The sequence below is a fragment of the Pelobates fuscus genome, chromosome 7 (assembly GCF_036172605.1).
Source record: "Pelobates fuscus isolate aPelFus1 chromosome 7, aPelFus1.pri, whole genome shotgun sequence".
Classification (NCBI taxonomy): Eukaryota; Metazoa; Chordata; class Amphibia; order Anura; family Pelobatidae; genus Pelobates; species Pelobates fuscus.
The window spans coordinates 45,614,186-45,636,805 of NC_086323.1; the positions used below are offsets into that span (position 1 = coordinate 45,614,186).

General features: G+C 43.0%; 1 protein-coding gene across 1 annotated transcript; it reads right to left on the reverse strand.

The window, feature by feature from the left end:
* Nucleotides 1-2,233: 2,233 nt before the first annotated feature.
* On the reverse strand, nt 2,234-21,508 carry PSMA4 (proteasome 20S subunit alpha 4). Its single transcript, XM_063427240.1, has 9 exons — nt 21,446-21,508; nt 19,739-19,763; nt 18,485-18,527; nt 17,098-17,260; nt 16,198-16,275; nt 13,127-13,215; nt 4,979-5,109; nt 4,212-4,335; nt 2,234-2,506 (listed from the first exon to the last, which is right to left on the reverse strand). Exons 2-9 carry the CDS (start codon nt 19,739-19,741, stop codon nt 2,352-2,354), a joined length of 786 nt encoding a protein of 261 aa, XP_063283310.1. The 5' UTR covers nt 19,742-19,763; nt 21,446-21,508; the 3' UTR covers nt 2,234-2,351.
* Between the last annotated feature and the right edge of the window lie 1,112 nt (nt 21,509-22,620).

The window sequence follows — 22,620 nt, forward strand, 5'->3', positions numbered from 1 at the left end:
AGGGTTGCCATCACTGCAGAGTAGGCACCTGCCTGCCCAAAACAGCAGGTGCCTACTCTGCTTCCGTGTCGGGAGGGATCGAGGAAGCAGCTCTCCTGTCCTCCCTCGAGCTGTGTGGAGCGTTGCCGCGCGTTACCATGGCAACGCTCCACACAGCATCGCGTGGGAGGACAGGAGAGCTGCAGGACCTGTCCTCCATACCACCACCGGACTACCAGGGATGGCTGTGTTCCCTCCCTCCCCTTCACCAAAGGTAACAAGAAGGGAAGGGGGGATACTGATTATAAATATAACTATTTAATATGTTAAAAAAAATTAATGCATCTGCAACTCCTCCCCCCTACCCACAGCACCCCTACCCTCCCCACAGCACCCCTACACCCCTTACCCACTGCACCCTTACCCCCCACACCCACAGCACCCCTACCCCCCACACCACCCCTTCCAACAAAAGTTAACAAAAGTTAACTGTACGAGTATTTTTTTCTAAACGTAAACCTCAGTATTCAGGCTTAATTGCCATGTTGGCACTTTGAGGGAAAAAAAGTTGGCATGTATTGCGGTTTGGGCACTCGGGCTCAAAAAGGTTCGCCATCACTGGTCTAGGGGCAGTGCCTGGAAGCTCTGGGGTCCTATACATGTCGTGTTTGAATAGCTATCTGGTTTGTCCCATGTTCCTCCTGCATGGTTTCCCTTTTGTTGCTCATTAGTTCTCCCCTTCCATATTCCATTTATTACCCATGCTCATTCACATATCATATCACATGCTCATTCATCTAAACGGCATTTACAACCTCCAATCTCACCCTCAGACCCCCATTGCACTGCAAACTCTCTCCCACTTCACACTGACAAATCTGTTTTGGGTTTGTTTTGCTATGACACACTGCGAGATAGAAATTTGGTGTATACTCTGAGCAGGACATACAAAATAGGTGTATGGAAGATCTTACAAGATCATCCAACAACTATCTTGTGCAAAGACAGCAATTGCACATCACCCATCAAACATGCCCTTTTTCCATCAGCTGCTGTTAGGGACAGCTAAGAGAACCAGCAACATAGGGCAGTTTAAAATTGTAAAAGATTCTTTAGCGTTAGGAATATAAATCTGTGTTGCATTATAAAACATCATGGAGCCGCCTGTTACAACCATCCATCATGCCCACCTCCCCCCAGCATGGAAAGGGTTTTAAAAAAATCATTTTAGTCACTTACCGATTCAAGCATCCATGTCCCTCAGCACTGGGTTGGCTAATGCGCATGTGCAGGAAGTTCTCCATTGGAAAGCATTGCTTAATTGCTTTCCTATGGGGATTTTACAGACACTAGATATCCCCTTGCAGAGCGAGAGTTCGTCCAGTGTCAGGCAACTAAAAGTCTGTTAGCAACCAGGAAGTGCCTCTAGTGGCTACCTCTGAAGGCAGTCTTAGTCCTGCAATGTAATGATTACAGTTTCTCAAAAACGGCAATGATTTAAATTGCAGAACTAAGTGGGACTGAGACACTGCACCCAGACCACTTCAATTAGATGAAACCTCTGTCCCTAGTTTTCTTTATCCTTTGATTGTGCAGGAAATTCATTTTCAACACAGCTCATTTGAATCTCTGAAAAACACAATTGATTGTGTCACTCTAGACTAGAGCCTATTGTAACACCTCTTGTAATAAGGAAAAAAAATCAGGAGTGGAAAAACAATTGCAGCCTAATATCAAGCATTATGCTATTGTGTCCATTAAAGGACCATTATAGGCACCCAGACCACTTCAGCTTAATGAAGTGGTCTGGGTGCCAGGTCCAGCTAGGATTAACCCTTTCTTCTATAAACATAGCAGTTTCAGAGAAACTGCTATGTTTATAATAGGGTTAATCCAGCCTCTATATGCTTTCCTATGGACTGGCTGAATGCATGCGCATTCAGACGATGACGACGAGAAAGAGGAGGCGAGTCCCCTGCCCGGCGCTGGAAAAAGAGGTAAATTTAACCCCTTCCATCCCCTAGAGCCCGGCAGGAGAGGGGGACCTAGAGACCCTATAGAGCTGGGAAAACTAGTGTTTTCCTGGCACGATAGTGGTCCTTTAACAATAGAAAAAACACTACTAAAGACAACCACTTCTAAAGTACCAGTTTACCAAACTGAGAAATATTATTTTCATTATTAAAGGTGCTTAACAAAGTTTTTATTTTTATTTTTTATTTTAGAATAGAAAAAAAAAAATTACATTTGAGAATCAAACAAAAGCATGTTTGACTGGTCACTGTAGTCCAGACCTGAAAATTTGAAATATAAATGTGCAGGGAAAAAAAATACACAATCCGAGAGACACTTTTTTTTTTTTTTAACAAAACTCATTTGTCTTTTTCCTTCTGTTCTTTGTCTTTTTTCTCTTTTTCTACTTTCGCTTCTTCTTCTTCATGTTTTTTTATCAATTCCTCAACTTCTTTCTGTTTTAAGACTCTTATCTTGGTCTTTCCATTCTCTCTTGTTAATGTGGCAATTTCCACTGTTTATAAAATAAATAAATCGTTAGTACTGAATCAAGTTTCCAGTCTGTGAAAGATCATTTAAAATGCAAGATTATTTACAATATTGGATATACATATAACTGTACAAGCAAAAACTGGGAACACGTGTTAAAACATTACATTTACCTGAAATGTTCTTCCTACTTGACTACACCTGAATCATATTAAAAGGACCACTCAAGTCACAGAGGTCATCTCAATGAAGTGGTCCTGTCAAATCAACCCTTCAAGTTAAAACATTGGCATTTTGTAGAAATTTCAATGTTTAACTTGCAGGGTAAACATGCCTCTAGTGCCGGTCATTCTGACAGCCAACAGAGGTGCTCCCGCAGCAACAATCAAGTAAAACTCAGTCACGTGACATTCAATGTCAAATGTAATAAATTGCAAAGTCATATCTATTTGCATATGTTTCGTTCCATATATTAGATACTTAAAGGAAATTTTATTTTAAAAACATACGTTAGGCTGTTAAGAAGTGCAGAAAAACAGGGGACAGAGGTCCTTTTTATAAGGCAAAATATAAAAATATTTTGCTGCAAACCACACGTGTCAACCCCCACAAATATGTGACTCTGTTAACAGGCAAGGGCTAACCTTTCAGCTAGTGATATTTTTATACACAGAGATCACCATTTATATCCAGGTGCTGGATAGAGCTCTGAGTGTTTTTAGTAAGAGTCACATTATCTTAAAATATATGTGTCACTGCGATATTGCTCTATTCAGCTTTGAAAGATATTACCAATTCCACAGGGAATGTCACAAATCCTACAAATTATGTAAATATATCACTGAGTTGAAATTGTATTCGACTCCTGTAAGTACAAAATAGCTTTGGGGCTTATATTTCTGCTGCAGCTTGCTGTATTTGTGAATCAGCCTCCAATGCAAATTTAGCACTCAGAAACATGTGCTGCAAATGCTAAATCGCATGCTTTTTGAAAATGAAAGAGCACACAGATTCCCTGAAATTGTGTGTAACAGATGCCTAACAGGGTTCATTACTTAAGTGAATTTCAAATTTAAGGCCACAATTGATGAACTGGAAAAATGATCATAGTCAACTATGCTTTCAGTTTGGCTGTTCTGACTTTAAATTTTCACTTTAGTAAATAAGCTAGTAAAGCATTTTTAATGAATAGGCGTTATTGTAAATAACATTAGTATAGTGTACCTTGAAAACCAAAATATATAGCATTCTCACCATGTTACTCTAAACACTTAGAGGGTAGCCATCACTTCACACCAGCGATTAACACATAAAAAAACACCACCTATTACTGAGGTTAATTGTTAACATGTTATGCTATTTTTTTTTTTTTTAGGTTTATTAAATATTTAGCAAATGACATCACAATCCAGTTTGGTCCAGGGCACGCATTGCAAACAAGGAGAAGAAAAACAGTTTTGTTTCTCCGCTTCTCTGCATGCATTGTCTATGCTGCCCGCCAGGGGCACAGGACAGAGCCGAGAATGATAGACTGATAGCGAAGATGGAGAAGCCCTGCTGCAGGGTAAAGAGCGGAGCAATTCTTTCAATTTTAATTTCACACCAATACAGTTCTTAAATGTGGGAACTATGTAAATATAATGTACAAAATCTCGACAAGTATTCGTTTTAAATAGGACAAAAATATATGAAGCCAAACAAAAACAAACAAATAAAAAAAATAGAATTACCCTTTTCAGCTGACAGCTTGCTGACATCCATGGTTTTGTTGAGGACTTTAACAGCTAGTGCAAGAGCTGATTTGAGGCTCATCTCGCCTTCCTTGTAGTCCTGCTTCAGCATGGAAACTGCTGCCTAAAGACAATGTTTAGATTTTATAAATATTGCTTCAGTCTAACCATGTTTAGAAAGAGTGAGTGATACCCCTGCATTAGCATATCAGAATGAAAAGCTATACAGCCCAATCAGACAATTGTAAAAAGCTGAGCACATTAGCACTGACACAGTACAATGGATGGGTTCCTTTCATAAAAGACATGTTGAATGGGTATTTACACTAAAAAGTGAATGTGAATTCAAAATGGACTTAAACTCCATCCACAATTTGAATCGGTGTGCAACTATTTCAGCCAACTTTAGCTAATTCCATTTTCAATCCATCAAAGTGCAGTGTTATAGATTGCTTTGTGCTCAGACAGAATACAGGGCACTGTACAGTTGCCTTACTTGATTTTGGATTATTTTCTCTGTGATGGGCACTGTTCTAAAGCACAAGCAAAATCAGAATTCATGGACCTGTGTTGCCATCACCTTAAGTAATAATGGCCCACAAGGCACTGGACAGGTAAATAACATTAATTCTAACACGGATCACATGCACAGGTCAACCCTGTGGAGAGCGGTTTGATTTCAATTAACAGGACACACCTAATGATTGTATACAACACGAATAGTTAGTGAAAATTAATGAATTGTGCTAAAAACATATTGCACTTACTGCACTATTATTTCCAATGCATGTGGCTTTCCACCCTCCGTAGTTTCCACTGGGGTCACTTTGATACAGCTGGAACCCGTAGTGCTTGTCCCAGCCTATGTAAAGAAGGGACACACCAAACGGACGTTTCCCTAGGAATAGAAAGCAGGTTTTAGTTGCAAAGTTTGAAATGAGCCGAGGTAAAACCAAGTCACTTCATGTAACATCCTGTCCTAAAATATCATTAAATCTACCAATTGCCTAGGGCCACTTACCAAGCATACAAACACCTAAAATGCAAATAACACTTCACATGTCATAAACTAGCTTGCCAAAAAGGCATGGAAAATGGCATAATCCAACCATTGAGTCTGAATGCAAAGCAAACTCTTTGGACAATTGAGTTAAATTCGCATGTCAGATACATGCACTTTAGAACATAAAAATGAACTATAAAGTAATAGTTTCGTCCACAGTGAAAAATCTGCCAGCCATACGAAATGACACTTAAAGGATCACTATAGTGTCAGGAAAACAAAGCGGTTCCTGACACTATAGTGCCTTGAGGGTGCCCCTTCAGCAGCTTACCTATTCCAGCGCCGGGCTCCCTAGGCGCTGGTGACCTCTCCTTCCCCGCCGACGTCAGTGGAGCCGTCTGACGTCACAGGATCCGCATGCGCGGCGCGCGCATTCAAGCTGTCAATAGGAAAGCATTTCTCAATGCTTTCCTATGGACGCTCTGCGCGATGGAGGCATAATATGCCCCCAGCGTCGCAGATGCGCCTCTAGTGGCTGCTTGGAAGACAGCCACTAGAGGCTGGCTTAGCCCCAAATGTAAGCATAGCAGTTTCTCTGAAACTGCTATGTTTGCATCTGAAGGGTTAAAACCTGAGGGACATTGCACCCAGACCCTATAGTGTCCCTTTAACCACCATGTGTTGATCCTCCATGTGACATTGCGATCACATAACACTGATCGGCTGCAGACGAACTGCCTGGTTTGTCAGGCAGGTCCCCGATATATAATCGTATTAATTATATGTATTAGAATCAAAATAACAATTGAAATAAAATTATATAAAATTCATTCAAAGTGTATTTTTATATAAATACATCATTCATACATAATTTTAAATATATAAAATACTATAATTCTTAACAGCCTAGCAGAAATACCAGATAATTTCATTTGCAAGTCCTATATTTGACACCATAAAACTTGCACATGGAGGCATCGCTGTCCTCATGGGATATCACAGCATGCAGTAAAACCAACCGTATTATGAAATTCACAGTATAAATGCCATGCAGAATTTGGAAAATAACAAAAATGCTTAATTTCTCACTTTGTTTTAGGTTTATATTCATAATAAATTATGTTTCATATATAACTATTTGCTGTGAAATGAAAGCCCTAATTTGTCTGAAAATTATGCATAATAAGTGTAAGTTTAATATGAAAGGGGGAAAGTTATAGTTGAAGACACATATAGTCAAATTCCAGGTTTTGTTTTGGTTCAGAACTTTGACAATTCCCTCTGTCCTTAAGGTGTTAAAAGAGCATGCTAACGGGGGGCGTGGCTAGCCGTCGGGCAGGATGGACGTGTAAATCGCTGCTCCGGCACATGGGCTCCAAATAATTAGCCATATCGGAACAGCATCGGCCCCAAACTACCCTTACCTGTACATATGTGATGTCTCAACACAAGGCAAAGAAGACCGCCGTGAAAGCGGACAAATCAAATTTTTTCGGCCAGAAAGGAGCGGCGATACATGAAACCACGCGGACTGCGGACTGCGCTCAGCATATAGTGGAGGAACCCCACTCCCCAGAGAGCCTCACAAAAGATTATTTCGAAAAGGCTATGGAGACCATGGCGACCAAACTAATATCCCCCTTTAAAGCCACCGCGGATCAAATCAAACAGGAGGTACGTGATCTCTCCTCCAGAACCTCGCACGTGGAGCAGACATGCCAAAACCTTACCTCCCAGCAGCAGGAAACGACGGAGCAGCTGCACAGCCTACAGAAACAAATGGAGGGGATGGAGACACGCATGGCAGACTATGAGGACAGGGCAAGACGAAATAACCTGCGGCTGAGGGGAGTCCCAGAAACGGTACTTCCAGATGACCTCCAAGTTTACGTGAGGGGCCTCCTCCACTCATACGCCCCAAGTATACCGGCAGACATGCTCCTGGTAGATAGGGTACACCGAGTGCCGAAACCACGGTACCTCCCAGATTCAATCCCTCGAGACATCCTCCTCCGGGCACACTATTTCCATATAAAGGAAATAGTGCTCAAGACCTACCGCAGCAGGCCGGACCCGCACGAGGACTACCCCACGGTACGAATCATGGCAGACTTCTCCGCGGCTACGCTCAGAAAAAGGCGAGACTTCCACCAAATCACCGCAACGCTCCAAGAACAGGGAATTCGTTACAGATGGGGCTATCCTACCAAGATTATTCTCACACGCAACGGAGAAACGAAATCCTTCGCCACCCCAGAGGACGGTCTGAAAGCGTTCAGAGAATGGGGAATACCCGCCTTAACAGACAAAAATCCACAACCTACTGCCAGGCAGATCCGTCGCCCTCTAAAGACCTGAGAGAACTGTGTGTCTTACATCTGCTGCGATCCCCTATAAGGAACACTCTACCTTGATCTCATACGATAAGTACCCTGCAAAACCAATGTTTGCACATGTTTAATTATGTTTAATTATATGCTGGCGACTGCGCATACTAAAGGTTTAGACACCTGCCTATACCGGGTTTAACTATCGCTTGATTAGATGTTCCACAAGGGACTGATATCCCCCCAAATGAAAAAAAAGAAAAAAAAAAAAAAAAAGATGATCTACACTGTAACACTCACTTTAGTTTAACGGCGCCAGACGCTACTCACCTCCATATAACTGGGGTTAAATGTTGATAATCTCTTTAATTTGCACCGATCCAAGGTTATTGCACATTGCCGGCAAAATCGCAGTGGAAAATGTGACACTTGATCTTAGGCACCCCTTATGTAGCCTCTCTTAAACACGAGGTAATACCATTATCTAAATGTATTACTTGCTATGTATTACCTGGAATGTAAGGTTAAAATGTTTACATGTTACTTAATATGTTATATGCCGATCTGTTCAATAGTTTTTCATTCTCCACAGTGGAGCCCAAACAGCCAACGTTAGGAAGCTCAAGCTCCCATCCCCACAGGTGTGTCAGACGCACCGGACCTCTAGGGTCCTAGTTTTTCTTCTCTCCGCTCACCCGTTATTACCCCCCCCCCCTCCACTACCCAACCCACAGCGACAACAAACCCAACCACAGCACCGAATATCGCTTAATACTCCTCCATCCTCGCTCTACAAGCCACCAACATGAAAATATACACGCACAACGTCAAAGGGCTCAACACCCCTCACAAGAGGCGTATATTACTGGAAGACCTGAAACGTGATAAAGCAGACATAGTCTGCATTCAGGAAACACACTTCGTAACGAACCGTATCCCCACCTTTGCAGCAAATGAATATCCCTTCCAGCTCCACGCGACTCATACCTCCAAATCGAGGGGGTTCTCACTGCTTCTCCATAAAACCCTTACAATAGAACCCCTTCACACCACAATTGATAGTCAAGGCCGATTCATAATACTCCATTGTCTGATTAACGATAACCCCCTCCTACTGGTCAGTCTCTATAGTCCGAATGACAATCAATACAACTTTCTGCACAGAGTGCTTACAAAATTGCCAACCGCCACCAACGCTCCAATCCTAATCTGTGGTGATCTGAACCACACAATGGACTCGCACATAGACTCCACGCTCTCCGACACCTCAGACAGACATGCCACGCTTAAACGCAATAACAAAGCCCTTGCGAAACTACTACACACCCATGGTCTCTATGACCTCTGGAGAACACTCCACCCGACAGCCAGGGAATACACCTTTTATTCTCACGTCCATAAAACATACTCCAGAATAGACCACATTCTTGCATCGGGACCAATACTCCAACTAACTCAGAACTGCTCAATAGGCAACATAGTGTGGTCAGACCACGCGCCCGTGCTACTGGCGCTAGAGGACACCTACCAACATAGGGGCAGGCCACCTTGGCGCCTTAACGATACGCTTCTGAACGACCAAACCTTTGTACAAAAACTCACCCAACAATTGCAAGATTATTTTGATTTAAATGACACTAAAGAAGTTACCGCTACAACCCTCTGGCAAGCTCATAAAGCGGTAATGAGAGGGACATTGGTCAGCCGAGCGTCCTACCTGAAACGCAAACGCGATAGTGAACTATTACGCCTACTTAGAGCACTCCGGGACGCAACAACTGCACACCTCATGAACCCTACCGACGCATGCAGAGATGCCATCAAAACCATAACCGACCACATCGACCGACTAAATCTTGACAAAACGGCCTACATGCTTAACAAATTGAAAATGAAGACGTACACCCAAGGTAATAGAATGGGAAAATACCTAGCAACACTACTCAAACAGCGTCAAGCAAACTCCAAAATACCCTATTTAATAGCTACTACGGGAGGCAAAATACTAAACCCACAAACCATAAATGATACAATGGCCGATTATTACCAAAACCTGTATAACTTAAAAACTGACACCTCGGTACATCAACCCACTGACAAAGAAATAGACATATTCCTCCGAGGAGCACAACTACCAACTCTATCGCCAAGTCAAGTGCACTCCGTACAAGATGAAATAACCATTCAGGAAATTGTGGAAGCCATACAAGCTCTCCCACCCGGGAAATCACCAGGCCCGGATGGCCTAACCAACCTATACTATAAAAAATTCGCATCACAACTGGCCCCTCGCCTGAGAACTATGTTTACCCAAATACTAACTACTGGCAATATGCCACAAGAAATGCTGATGGCACATGTTGCCACACTCCCGAAACCAGGGAAACCACCGGATAGATGTCAAAACATGCGGCCAATATCCCTATTAAATACAGACGTGAAGCTCCTTGCAAAAATATTCTCAAACAGGCTAGCACCCATTATACCGACCTTAGTTAAAGGGGACCAGGTGGGATTTGTGGGAGGCAGACAGGGAGCTGATGGCACGCGTAAAGTACTAAACATGCTGCACGGACTGCAGGGGGGGAGGGTCCCAGCTGTACTGCTCTCTTTAGACGCTGAAAAAGCTTTTGATAGGCTTCACTGGCCCTTTCTCCTTGCGGTCCTCCGGAAATTTAACTTCCCACCCCAATTCTTAAAACTAGTCGAAGCAATATACTCAGCCCCAACAGCCCGAGTAGTAAATGGGGGATTCATCTCCAAACCGTTCACTATCTCTAACGGTTCTCGACAAGGATGTCCACTCTCGCCCCTACTTTACATCCTGGCACTGGAACCCCTAAATCAGATTATAAGAGACAATCCAGACATTCATGGAGTTAAACTCAAGGGACGGGAATACAAACTGACAGTATTCGCTGACGACATCCTTCTCACATTAGAACAACCCCACATATCCCTCCCGAACTTCCACAAAATTCTCACACAGTACAGCCGCTGTTCATATTATAAATTGAATGTAGCTAAAACATTAGCCTTAAGTATCAATGTCCCGGCCCAAGACTTAGCACAACTGAAAGCCAACTACACATTTGACTGGAGACGAGACCATGTAAAATTTTTAGGCATTAACTTTACCCCCACTCCACACTCACTATTTAAAGCAAACTATACTAGACTACTTAGCGAACTTAGAACGCTTCTGCAAAGCTGGAAAGGGAAATTCATCTCTTGGGCGGGTAGAATTGCCTCGGTAAAGATGGTGGCTCTACCCAAAATTCAATATCTATTTAGGACGTTACCACTAAAACTCATACCACAAAATTATATACGAAATCTACAAGACGTCATAAACAACTATGTATGGGACGACAAAAGGCCCAGAGTAGCAAAAACCACAATGCACAAAACACCTGCCAGAGGAGGGATGGGCTTACCGGATATACAGGGATACTACAAGGCGGCTCACATAGCTCCTCTGCTGGCGGCACCTCACCAACGTGAACCATTAGCGTGGACAGAAATAGAGGCTAACTATGCAAATGGCCTTTCCATCTCAGTACTAGCCTGGCTACCCAAGCCACACAGACCAAAAACAAATGGCATGCTACCCACCACCAAGCTCACTTTAGCAGTATGGGACAAATACCGGGAACGCCTCGGGAACAAGACACTGCCCTCCCCTGCCCTCCCACTTGAAGCACTGAGACTCCTTATACCAGACTTCAACTACAAAATCTGGAACAGACACGGAATAAAAACATTATCGCAATTGCTAGCGGACTCCCACCTGAAATCGTTCTTAGACCTCAAAACCGAATACAATCTACCCGCCACGGCACTATTCTCCTACCGGCAACTGTTATCTTGGCATGCCACACACCCGACACCAGAACCAACTGATAAAACTGACACACGCTGGCAAAAAATAGAACAGATCTGCACATTAACCAAGCCAGTTAAGAAACTGATATCCACAATCTACGCATCGACACTAACTTTATCCCAAATACACCCCCCTTCCTTCATGGAAGCGTGGGAGAAAGACATTGGCCACAAGATCTCCGAAGAACAATGGCACACAATTTTTAAGGCACATAAGCAATTCACCCTCTGCACGAATCACTTCGAATTGACCCGCAAGATCTTATTATAGATGGTACCTGGTCCCTACACGCCTACAACACAGCTATCCGGCCACGTCAGACCTATGCTGGAGATGCCAAACTGATAGAGGCACCATGCTACATATATGGTGGAGCTGTACAAAAATCCAACAATTTTGGCAACAGGTAGCAAACTTAATTACCAACTGCAGAGGCTCAAAGTTACCGCTTCAGCCTGCAACTTACTTACTCCTCTCCCTGCCCCACACACCACACAAACATCATGTATACCTCAACTATCATATCATTGTAGCTGCACTAACTAGCATAAGCAGGAACCCCCCCCCCATCCAGCAATGCATTGCAACTATAGAAAGTAACAAAAATTATGAAATCATGGCTAGGAAAACACACGGTAATGGCCCCCAGTGGTCCGAAGCCTGGAAGTTATGGGACCAAAATAGACCGACCCCATAGGACACGCAAATATGAACCAATTACTGAAATATGCCTCATTGTCTAGGGGCACGAAACGTCTTGTCCACCCTACTCCTCGAAGACGAGCCATACCCAACAAGGTAGCTCACGCAATACAACTGAACCACCGCTAACTCTCCAACCACTGCTTCCATGACCCATCTCCCCCCCCCTACTCACTTTACCATGATATCACGCAAAACTGCTGCCCCCCGGGACCCAAATCCCCAACTGCCAAACGCACTACCCGCAAAACCACTCATGGAATACCACAGCCATCGAAGGACCGCAACGAGGCTAGGCAAACACTTACAAACCACGAGTTACATGCATTCCAACATATACAAAGACGCAAACATGGGGTAATGAGATGGATAATCGTTCTAACTAACAGCCGTGCTAAACATGCCTCTTTCCCACTACCAAACACAGTCACATACAGAAGAAAATTAAGAGAGCAACACATCGGTGGAAATGTAGGGCTCCCCTACTTCCCTTCCCCTTTCTCTTCTGTACCCTCCCCGAACCTCAAGAATGTTGAAAACGTAATAATATTGCTTGTTCTCCCCCTTTCTCTTCTGTACCCCCTTAAAAACTGAAAACAATAAAAATTGTCAAATTAAAAAAAAAAAAAAAAAAAAAAAGAGCATGCTAACTGGGTTTTACTTTTAACAAGTCATGATTAAAATATACATTTTTTGTTTTTTTAATCATGAATATTCTGGCTATTATCCTGTATGGCTTTAAGGAGTAAAACTTGAGGCAAATCCTGTAGTGGCTCAAAATGGTGTGAAACTGGGCAGTGAATCAAATCACAATATGATCAGCTTTACTGAACCTGGTGGGGAGGGTTGCCCTTTACATTCACTTCATGAAATCTAATGCATGGTGTTTTATTATTGTAAAAGGCTGCAGAATATGTCATCGCTGTATAAATACCAACAATAATAATGTTAACTGAACAAGAATTTTCGTTTTTAAAATAACAGAAACACGGATTACCTCCAAACTGAGTGTATGCTTGCTTTATGTCACAGAGAGCAGTGACCAGTTGTTCACATGGGATTGGCTCCTGATACTGCAGCAAATACCTTGGACACAAAGAAACAGCATGTTACTACTTTTTGGAGATTAGAACAATTTATTCTTTTATCAACGTATGGTATTGCACGGCATTAAAATCCAGCAAATAAAAAAACATTAGCATTAAACTGCATACAGCCATAAAGAGGTTCACAGATCACTGTAGTGGTTATGGTGTAAGAAGTGTTCTGGAACTCTCCCAAAGTATCTGACAAACCATTTTAGACCGGTTTGACAGCATAGCCATGACCCTCAGGCATCCATGCTGCATCCCATTTTCTCCTTAAAGAGACCCAGATTAAAACCTCATTAGCGCTAACTGTATGCAAGAAAAATCTAAAAACCGGGGATGCAGGTAAGTTCTTAAACTGTTCTGTTTAAAAAAAAACTATACTGGAAGGATGCCATGGACCACCTGTCCCCATAACAGCAAAAGATAGCTGTAAGGTTACAGTTCTTTGAGTATTCCTTTAGTAGTGTCCTTTGCCATGGAAGTACATGGCAGACTTGCTTTCATTATTTTTTTCTTACCCATTTAGCTAGCATGATATATAAAATTATTAACATATTTTTACTGGTCTCCTTACAATTAAAATCTTGAATATCGGGGCGGGGCCTGACCGCCGGCGGGATCAGACGTGCTCTGTCTGAGCTCCCGCTTCAGGGCCTGAAGAATCGGAGCCACTCGGGAGCCAAAGGCAACTACAGGTCCATACTGGTGCCCACCGGGACCGCCAACTGATGGGGCACACGGGGATAACCCTCACGACCCTGACTGGCACCTAAAGTGGCCTGACGAGGCCCGAAGCTCGCTGGGGCTTGAGCCGGGCAGAGACGGCCGCTCTCCCGGGTCTCCGGCCGGCGTCTCACCTCCCCCCCCCCCCCCTGGACCGGGGGGGTTATCCCGGTCTTCATGGGCCGCTACAGATATACTAACCTGGGCCCAAACAACGGCCCTACCACAGAGGGCTTGCAGGCTGGGCTCCTTAAGATGGCCGCCGCACGTTAACCAAGCGTTTCCAAGCGGAAAGCAGGAGAGATCACCCAACATCAACAGACCATCATAATAACCTGCCCCAGAGCATGACCGGCTGACAATAACGTGCAGACACAAGTACATATAATTAAAGTACAGCAGAGAATAAACGGGGAGCAAGAAGTGCGGGAATCCACGGAATTAGCTTCCTAACGCAGACTCACTGCTACACTTGGAGGCCCTGCTTAAGCTGCATTTCACCTGAAAGAGGTACCTGGCACAACAGTTTACCTATGCCTATAAGCCTTATTACAGCCTCCAACCTTTACAAAGCGATAATTTACTCACCTGCCTGCAAGCAAACCAGCGCCCGCGCAGCCGCCCAACACTCACATTCACTGGGCATGGCGCCAACGCAGACCCACTTACCAGCCTCATTGCGGCTCTACCACACGCTGGTCAGGAATCTGGAGAGGGGACACAGGCGGCACACAGCGGCAGACCTCTCCTGGACGCTCTACTGCTTACCCTTGGTCCGACACGTTTGGGGCCCACAAGACGCTAACCGTTGGACTATACCTGAATCACCAGACAAAATGACGCCCAGCACTGACCGACTGACAACGCGAGGGAAGCACGGCCACCCCCAACAGGGTAGCAGAGGAGCCACCAAGGACTGGGACTCATTGACAGGCAAAGTGCCTAATACCCCCCTTATTTTTACGCACCCCAAACGATGCTTGTACATAATGATGCCCACCATGTTTTAATCTTTTAAATTCCTAGACCGACCACACGCTATGCCCACTAGTCTACCGGATCCCACTGCTGTGTGGTGCCCAGACATTGGGTGGACGTGGTGGTCTCCTCTCTCAGGCGAGGACCAGCACCCGTAGTCCCTTAGCATGCGTTATCTTGGCAACTTCCTGAATATTCCTGCTGCCCCTCTGGGACCAGTTATTTACGCCTGTCCTGTAAGCCTGATTTGTAAGCCTGATTTGTAAGCCTGATTTGTAAGCCTGATTTGTAAGCCTGATTTGAAAGCCTGATTTGAAAGCCTGATTTGAAAGCCTGATTTGAAAGCCTGATTTGAAAGCCTGATTTGAAAGCCTGATTTGAAAGCCTGATTTGAAAGCCTGATTTGAAAGCCTGATTTGAAAGCCTGATTTGAAAGCCTGATTTGAAAGCCTGATTTGAAAGCCTGATTTGAAAGCCTGATTTGAAAGCCTGATTTGAAAGCCTGATTTGAAAGCCTGATTTGAAAGCCTGATTTACGGGCCTGCTTTAACAGCCTGCTTTAACAGCCTGCTTTAACAGCCTGCTTTAACAGCCTGCTTTAACAGCCTGCTTTAACAGCCTGCTTTAACAGCCTGCTTTAACAGCCTGCTTTAACAGCCTGCTTTGAAGGCCTGCTTTGAAGGCCTGCTTTGAAGGCCTGCTTTGAGGGCCTGCTTTAGCGGCCTGCTTTGAGGGCCTGATTTAAAAGCCTGATTTAAAAGCCTGATTTAAAAGCCTGATTGCAAAGCCTGATTGCAAAGCCTGATTGCAAAGCCTGATTTAAAAGCCTGATTTAGACACCTGTTTTCTAAGCTTGATTTATATGCCTGTCTTCTAAGCCTGTTTTGTACGCCTGTTTTTCATGCATATTTCGTCTTTACAAATAACAAAAAAGTGCATTGTCTATATACCCCCTACTGTAACTAATGTCTTGAAACCTGCATATGGAATGCCGTTGGGGTACCATATGTATGCCTGTGACAAATATACGCACTACAAAAATAAAGAATTAAAAAAAAAAAAATCTTGAATATGGTGTATCACTGGACCATGTTGCCGTAATGTCCCACTAGCACACAGGGTACCTTTAAACATATAGATATTTATAAAGTACAAAATTGTGATGCAAAGGTCTAGCTATAGCACTATCTGCAGAAAAAATATATATATATATATTTTTAAAAAACCTTCTGTTTATATGGTGACAGCTGCCCTTTACAAATAATTACAAACTTACCTCTGTGCAATGAGCCTCAGTTCATTTGTCAACACATTGGCGTCTGATGTAATTCCTGCCACACTGCATGCCATATCACTGAAACACATACATTACAAAATGTAAGACACTGCATGCAGGTTGTGACCTATTACCTGGCAAGTGAGGGGAGGTGGGGGGGTGTTATCCAATTATCCAACTACTGTACAAATAACAGAAAATCTCTTTGGAATTAACATTTCATGAAACGTATCTGGACATTTTTTCTTTTTTTTACCTCAGCATGCTTGCCAAGAGTACAGTTAAAAAAAAAAAAAAAAAGAAACGCAAGTTTAATTTCTGATAAATTCTATTAGGAACATTGTTAAAGCATCACACTTTATATCAACAAAATATATAGAAGTATTTAATGTGTGAGAATTGACCCTTATAACAGTGCAAAGCAGCATGAGTAAAGGTAGAATGAAAGAAGCACAATGTTTGTATAGAGTGGTGGATCATTTGTATTAAAAACTCTAACCTGCACAATATGCAATTAATTTCATTGGTTGTGTAATCCATTGTGCCAAGTTTAACTAATGCCAATCAGTTGTTGATAAACTATCAACATTGTCACAGTCAAAGACAATCAGCACATCATTTATGAAGAAAAAGAAAAGCCAAACATTAAAGTGTCACCCCAGGCACCATGACCACTCCTGTGATTTGAAGTGGTGATGGTGTCTGAAGTCTATATGTGTAGTGTTGCACATACCAAGTTTAACTTATTTGCTGCCAGGGGTGCTGCCCATGTCCTCCCCTCTACTTCCAGCGAAGAGGAGTGACATTAGCAGCTTCGGTTCAGGCTGAGGGGAGGTTTTTGGTTGGAGTAACCTGGGCTTTGGGAATTGATCTTATGTTATGCATTTTGATATAACTTACTCATTCAATTTATAGATTTTCTCTGAGAAAAACACCTCGTCCAGCAGCTTGTGTATATTACGTCTCTCGGCGGCTAGCAAAACGCCATCATTTGCTAAAATTCCCAAGCAGGTGCCTGCATGTCCAATTGCTTCCATGGCATATTCCACCTGATACAGACGACCTAGAATGAGAACATTATTTTTATTATTCTATTAAATGTGCAATGGATAGATTCTAGAGACAGCCCTATTTGCTTTGCACGGCTACAGGATAAATTCACAGTGTCATTGAAATTCCAACACAATGAAAAGACATAAGACAAAGAAGTTACTATTTTGTTTTATGGTAAATCAAGTTGACAAAAGTCAGAGTTACAGCTACTTTTTTTCACTTCCCCCAGTTGCCACCAGCAATGGTTTTGGGAATAAAGCATTGTCTTGTGCTTTGCTAGATAATATCTACAGACATAGACCTCAGTGTCTCTTGCACACTTCTGAGACTACAGCGCCGACATGGGCTCCATACACAGAAAGCGCCAGGAGCTGAAGACAGAGGCGCTCGAGGGGGACAGCATCAGGTAAGTATAACTCACGTCCACTGCACCCCGAGTAGTGATGTCATCATCGGAGGGGTCTTTGCAAAATATGCAAAGATCTCAGAAGGAGACAATTTTTATTTGTTATACTTTACATATGCACATTTGTTAAACATAGTGGATAAGTAAACATAATACAAAAAATCCTGGTTAGTTCCCGAAAAAGAAATACATTTTTAAAAATCACTGTTTAGCAGATATACCCCTAATAAAAACATGCGTGCGTTTAATTAAACATTTTTCCAATGGGGGTATATCTAAATAAATCATGAAAAAGCTGCAGATCTCTTGCCTGAAGCCTTTGCAAGCCCTCCCTGTCTAACCACGCCCAGACTTTATGGCTGTCCAATCACAGACTTCCCAGTGCAGCTCAATGAGAAGTCTTTCCAAGGCAGGTGCTCTGGGCAATTACGGCCTTTTGAGTTTAGCTCCACTGAGCTAACCAAACCAGGAAGTAACATGGCCGGTTGTCTGACTGATAGCCAGTTGTATGTAACAAGGTTAATTTATAAAAGGTACACATTTTTGTTGATATCTGCACTCTTTGTAAAATGAAAAAAAAAAAAGAGAGAGAAAGGACACACTCTTGAGAGACAAAGTGCTTTAGGGTCTGGTGTGTCCCTTTAACCGAACGAACATTATATATTCGACCAGCAGGAGTCAAAGCGAAAGTGAAAGTAAGATCCATGCTTAGTTGCACAAAGAAAGCTTTCACTTTGCAAATGTACCAAGCCCTAACATTTCAAATAAATAAGAGATCCTGCATTACACGAAACATAAATATAACCAAGAACATTGTATAGAACATACCTTCAGGGGAGAATATAGTAGTCCTGGAATCATATCTTCTAGACTGTCAATATGACAAAAACAAAGTGTTAATCATACAATTCACAAATATTGCACATAGAATGCATGCAACTGTACTAAACAATTTAACTGAAAGAAATAAAACTACTAAACATCAGAGGATAGAAACTGTCCAGAACTCAAGCAACAATTGGATGTGCGTGGTCACATATGATGTAATAGAATAAATGAAGAATGAGCAACAAGACGCAGGAAGATGCAACAGAAACAAATCACAATATAGTGAAGTGATGGTGACACTTGATAGTATAGACTTTGTGGCCAACATATCCAGGCTATCCAGACAGCTTTCTGCAGGCTAAGCATAATGGGAAATGTAGTCCACAAATAGCTGCATTGTCGAGGTTAGTCATAACTGGTTCAGCAAAACCAACATTTAACTTGAAACTTGATAAAGAAGACAATACGACTCAATAAGTAACAGACACTGTATGAGATCCAAATATGCAATCACATATGGATAGCTGCACTGCTACAGAACATAAGGACATTCATTTGTAGAAAGCGGTGTTCCATGGACGTATTATATCTGTGGAATCTAATCTCTGGGTTAGGATCCAAAATTGAACCCCATGCTATTTTAATAGTCCCAAGTAGATGGTACAGGCATGTCATAATTCCAAGGCTCCAAACAGCGTCCAACAATAAATAGTTTACTTTAGTACCACTGACGTCAGCGTTTTAATGGATAAACCAATCACAATGAGAATGGTCTAATAAAGGGTTTTTTTTTTTTCCTTCTTTTTTTCAGAACAGATTTAGTATAACATTTAATTAAAGGGATACTATAGTCAACAGAACAACCACAGCTGTGATGCCCCCACGCTAATGTCATGTACATTAAAATAAAAACTACATTTATTGATAATGGTGTGGGCACAATAAGCCCATTACAAAACATAGGTTAAATAACCTTTGAGACAAAATTACTTTAGGTGTGGATAATTTCAACTATCAAAAGTTGAAAAACACTACTGTCAAACTTGTAAAAACAAATAGATGAATTCACACCATTGACGAGTCTTCATAAGCAAGGATGGGGAGAATCATATACGTTCTAGCTGGCTAGCAGGGGTTTTCACATTCGGCACCATTAGCTTCAAAAGAAGCTCTGGCAACCCTCCACATAACCCAGGGTTCTGCTATAAGCAATGACCACAACTACACAATGACATTCAGGAGACATCCACTTACCATGTTGTATGGTGTTTCTGCCGCTCTGCAAAAAAAAAAATTATAAAAATAGTTTAAATCAGTGCAAAAGTACAGGTCACGAAGGGGTAAACGGGCAGTCGAACAAAGCCTGCACCTTGTTAATCCCTCCTGCAACTGTCATCCAATAAATCCTTCAGTGTAAACTATTCCAGTAACCTTCTATATTTTCACATACCTGCAAAAAATCCTAACCTGACCTCTTGTGTCACTTTACCTCATTCCCTTTAAGCTTGTTTGAGCAGGGTCCTCAACCCTTTCTGTCCCTGTGCCTTAAAGGACCACTATAGGCACCCAGACTACTTCAGCTCAATGAAGTGGTCTTGGTGCCAGGTCCCTCTAGTTCTAACCCTGCAGCTGAAAACATAGCAGTTAGAGAAACTGCTATGTTTACACTGAAGGTTAATCCAGCCTCTAGTGGCTGTCTCCCTGATAGCTGCTAGAGGCGCTTCCGCAATTCTCACTGTGAAAATACGCTGGACGTCCATAGGAAAGCATTGAGTAATGCTTTCCTATGGGAGGTTTGAATGCACACGCAGCTCTTGCCGAGCATGCGCATTCGGATCCTGCGTCGGCAGGGGGTGAAGAATTCCCCAGCGGGGAGTGAGCCCGGCACTGGAGAAGGGTAAGTAGCTAAAGGGGCTCTAACCCATTCAGCCCAACGAAGGACCTTATGACCCTATAGTGCCAAGAAAACAAGTTTGCGTCGGCAGGGGGTGAAGAATTCCCCAGCGGGGAGTGAGCCCGGCACTGGAGAAGGGTAAGTAGCTAAAGGGGCTCTAACCCATTCAGCCCAACGAAGGACCTTATGACCCTATAGTGCCAAGAAAACAAGTTTGATTTCCTGGCACTATAGTAGTCCTTTAAGATCGCCTTGTTGCAATGACATGACTGTTTGTCCACCTATTGTACAGCGCTACAGAATTCGTTGGCGCTTTATAAATAATAATCATTGCACATTAGGGTGGTAGATAAACATCTGGCAATGCACGAAAACGTATTAGCGACCCACTGGATTTAAGCTGAAAATACAATGTTATTGTTTATTGTCATTTATTTTTAAAATCTCCCACTCGTATAATATCATAAAGCGCTACGGAATATGTCGGCACTATATAAATGCCAATAATAATTATTATTCACCTAAAGATAAACATGACCATATTGCTGTAATACTTCTTACGTCAAACTCTCGTCTACAAGACAGCTAGAGCTTGCCCCCTATTCTCACGGGATATATTTGCCTCCATTTATTCATGTGGTCTATTGCGACTCTTTAAATAATATTGGGTACTTGGGATGATATATATACGGTAAAGGAAAAAAAGAAAGTCAACGACAACTGACCTATAAATAAATCCCACTAATTATTACTCTACATAGCCTGGCTCAGCTCTGCCAAGAATAACAGAATATGGGGTACATTTATTACCGAATAGCTTCCTTACACCCAGTGCCAAGGAGAAATAGCACATATTGTTATTATCATTATTAATATTTTAGTGCCTTGCCTAATTTAATTCCTTCCCTATTGAGCCCTATTGTGCTGGTTTCTGGGGGAGGTAGTGCTGACAGGGAGAGGTGGCTGGGCAGAGGAGGTAATCCCTGCATTGTAATAGAGAAGGCAGCATGCAGGGTGCCAGGTTAGTGCCCTGGCAGTGTGAGTGGCAGAGGATGGGGCAGACTCACCGATCAGTGACTGTGGTCTGTGAGTACCGGGAGGAAGCTCCAGCAGCCGGTAAGATCTCGCTCAGTCACTGCACACAGGGGACTTTCCAAGATGGCCGCCGCGCATGCTGAGTTCGCACTACGCGTTACGGTGCGGTGTCGTCACCGCGTTCAGTCGGGGAAGCCGCAGCGGCCATGTTGGGTTCGGGTAAAGAGAAAGCTGGGAGGAGATTGTTGGCCACGAGGGTTCGCACTGCGCAGTGAGTGCGAGGGGAAACCGGAAATGTCTCCATCTAGTGGTACAAGAACACCAGACTCCTACAAAATGGCTCCTAACTCAAACCTTAGTTAGGCTTTTAGAGGAAAATTATTTGTGCAAATCTGTGTATATTTTTAATGCATATAATGAATCATTGCAAAAAAATAAATTATATATATACAGTGTTCAAGTAGAGATTGTAGCCGTATTCGTCCATGCATGTAATTCAATATATAGACATATTTAGCGGTCATGTCATCTGGTTGGGTAATGGCTCGATGGCCGAATAGTGCCCGTCAAGTGTAATGTCGTTACTGGTATTAAAGGGCCACTATAGGCACGCAGACCACTTCAGCTCAATGAAGTGGTCTGGGTGCCAGGTCCCCCTAGTTTTAACCCTGCAGCTGAAAACATAGCAGTTTCAGAGAAGTTAATCTAGCCTCTAGTGGCTGTCTCACTGACGGCCGCTAGAGGTGCTTCTGCGATTCTCACTGTGAAAATCACTGTGAGAAGATGCTGGACATCCATAGGAAAGCATTGAGTAATACTTTCCTATGGGCGGTTTGAATGCGCACGCGGGGCGGAGGGATCCCCAGCATCAAGGGAGTCCAGCGCTGGAGAAAGGTAAGTGCTGAAGACACACACACATTCTCACGAACAGATGCATACACACTAGCTAACAGACACACACACACACTCTCATGAACAGACGCATACACACTAGCTAACAGACACACACACACTCTCACGGACAGACACATACACACTAGCTAACAGACACACACACACTCTCACGGACAGACGCATACACACTAGCTAACAGACACATTTTAAATGGACATAGGCACAATTTCATTTTATATATGTGAGTGACGGTGGGGGGTGAGGGGGGGGGGGAACTGAGTTGTGCTGATAGCTTTTAGTTGACTTCATTTAT

Excerpts from the sequence above, each read along its gene's own strand:
- PSMA4 (XM_063427240.1), bottom strand. Across the intron at positions 16,276-17,097 it reads AAAATCTATAAATTGAATGA|TGATATGGCATGCAGTGTGG; the intron begins GTAAGTTATATC and ends TATGTGTTTCAG. Across the intron at positions 13,216-16,197 it reads CTGAGGCTCATTGCACAGAG|GTATTTGCTGCAGTATCAGG; the intron begins GTAAGTTTGTAA and ends TTTGTGTCCAAG.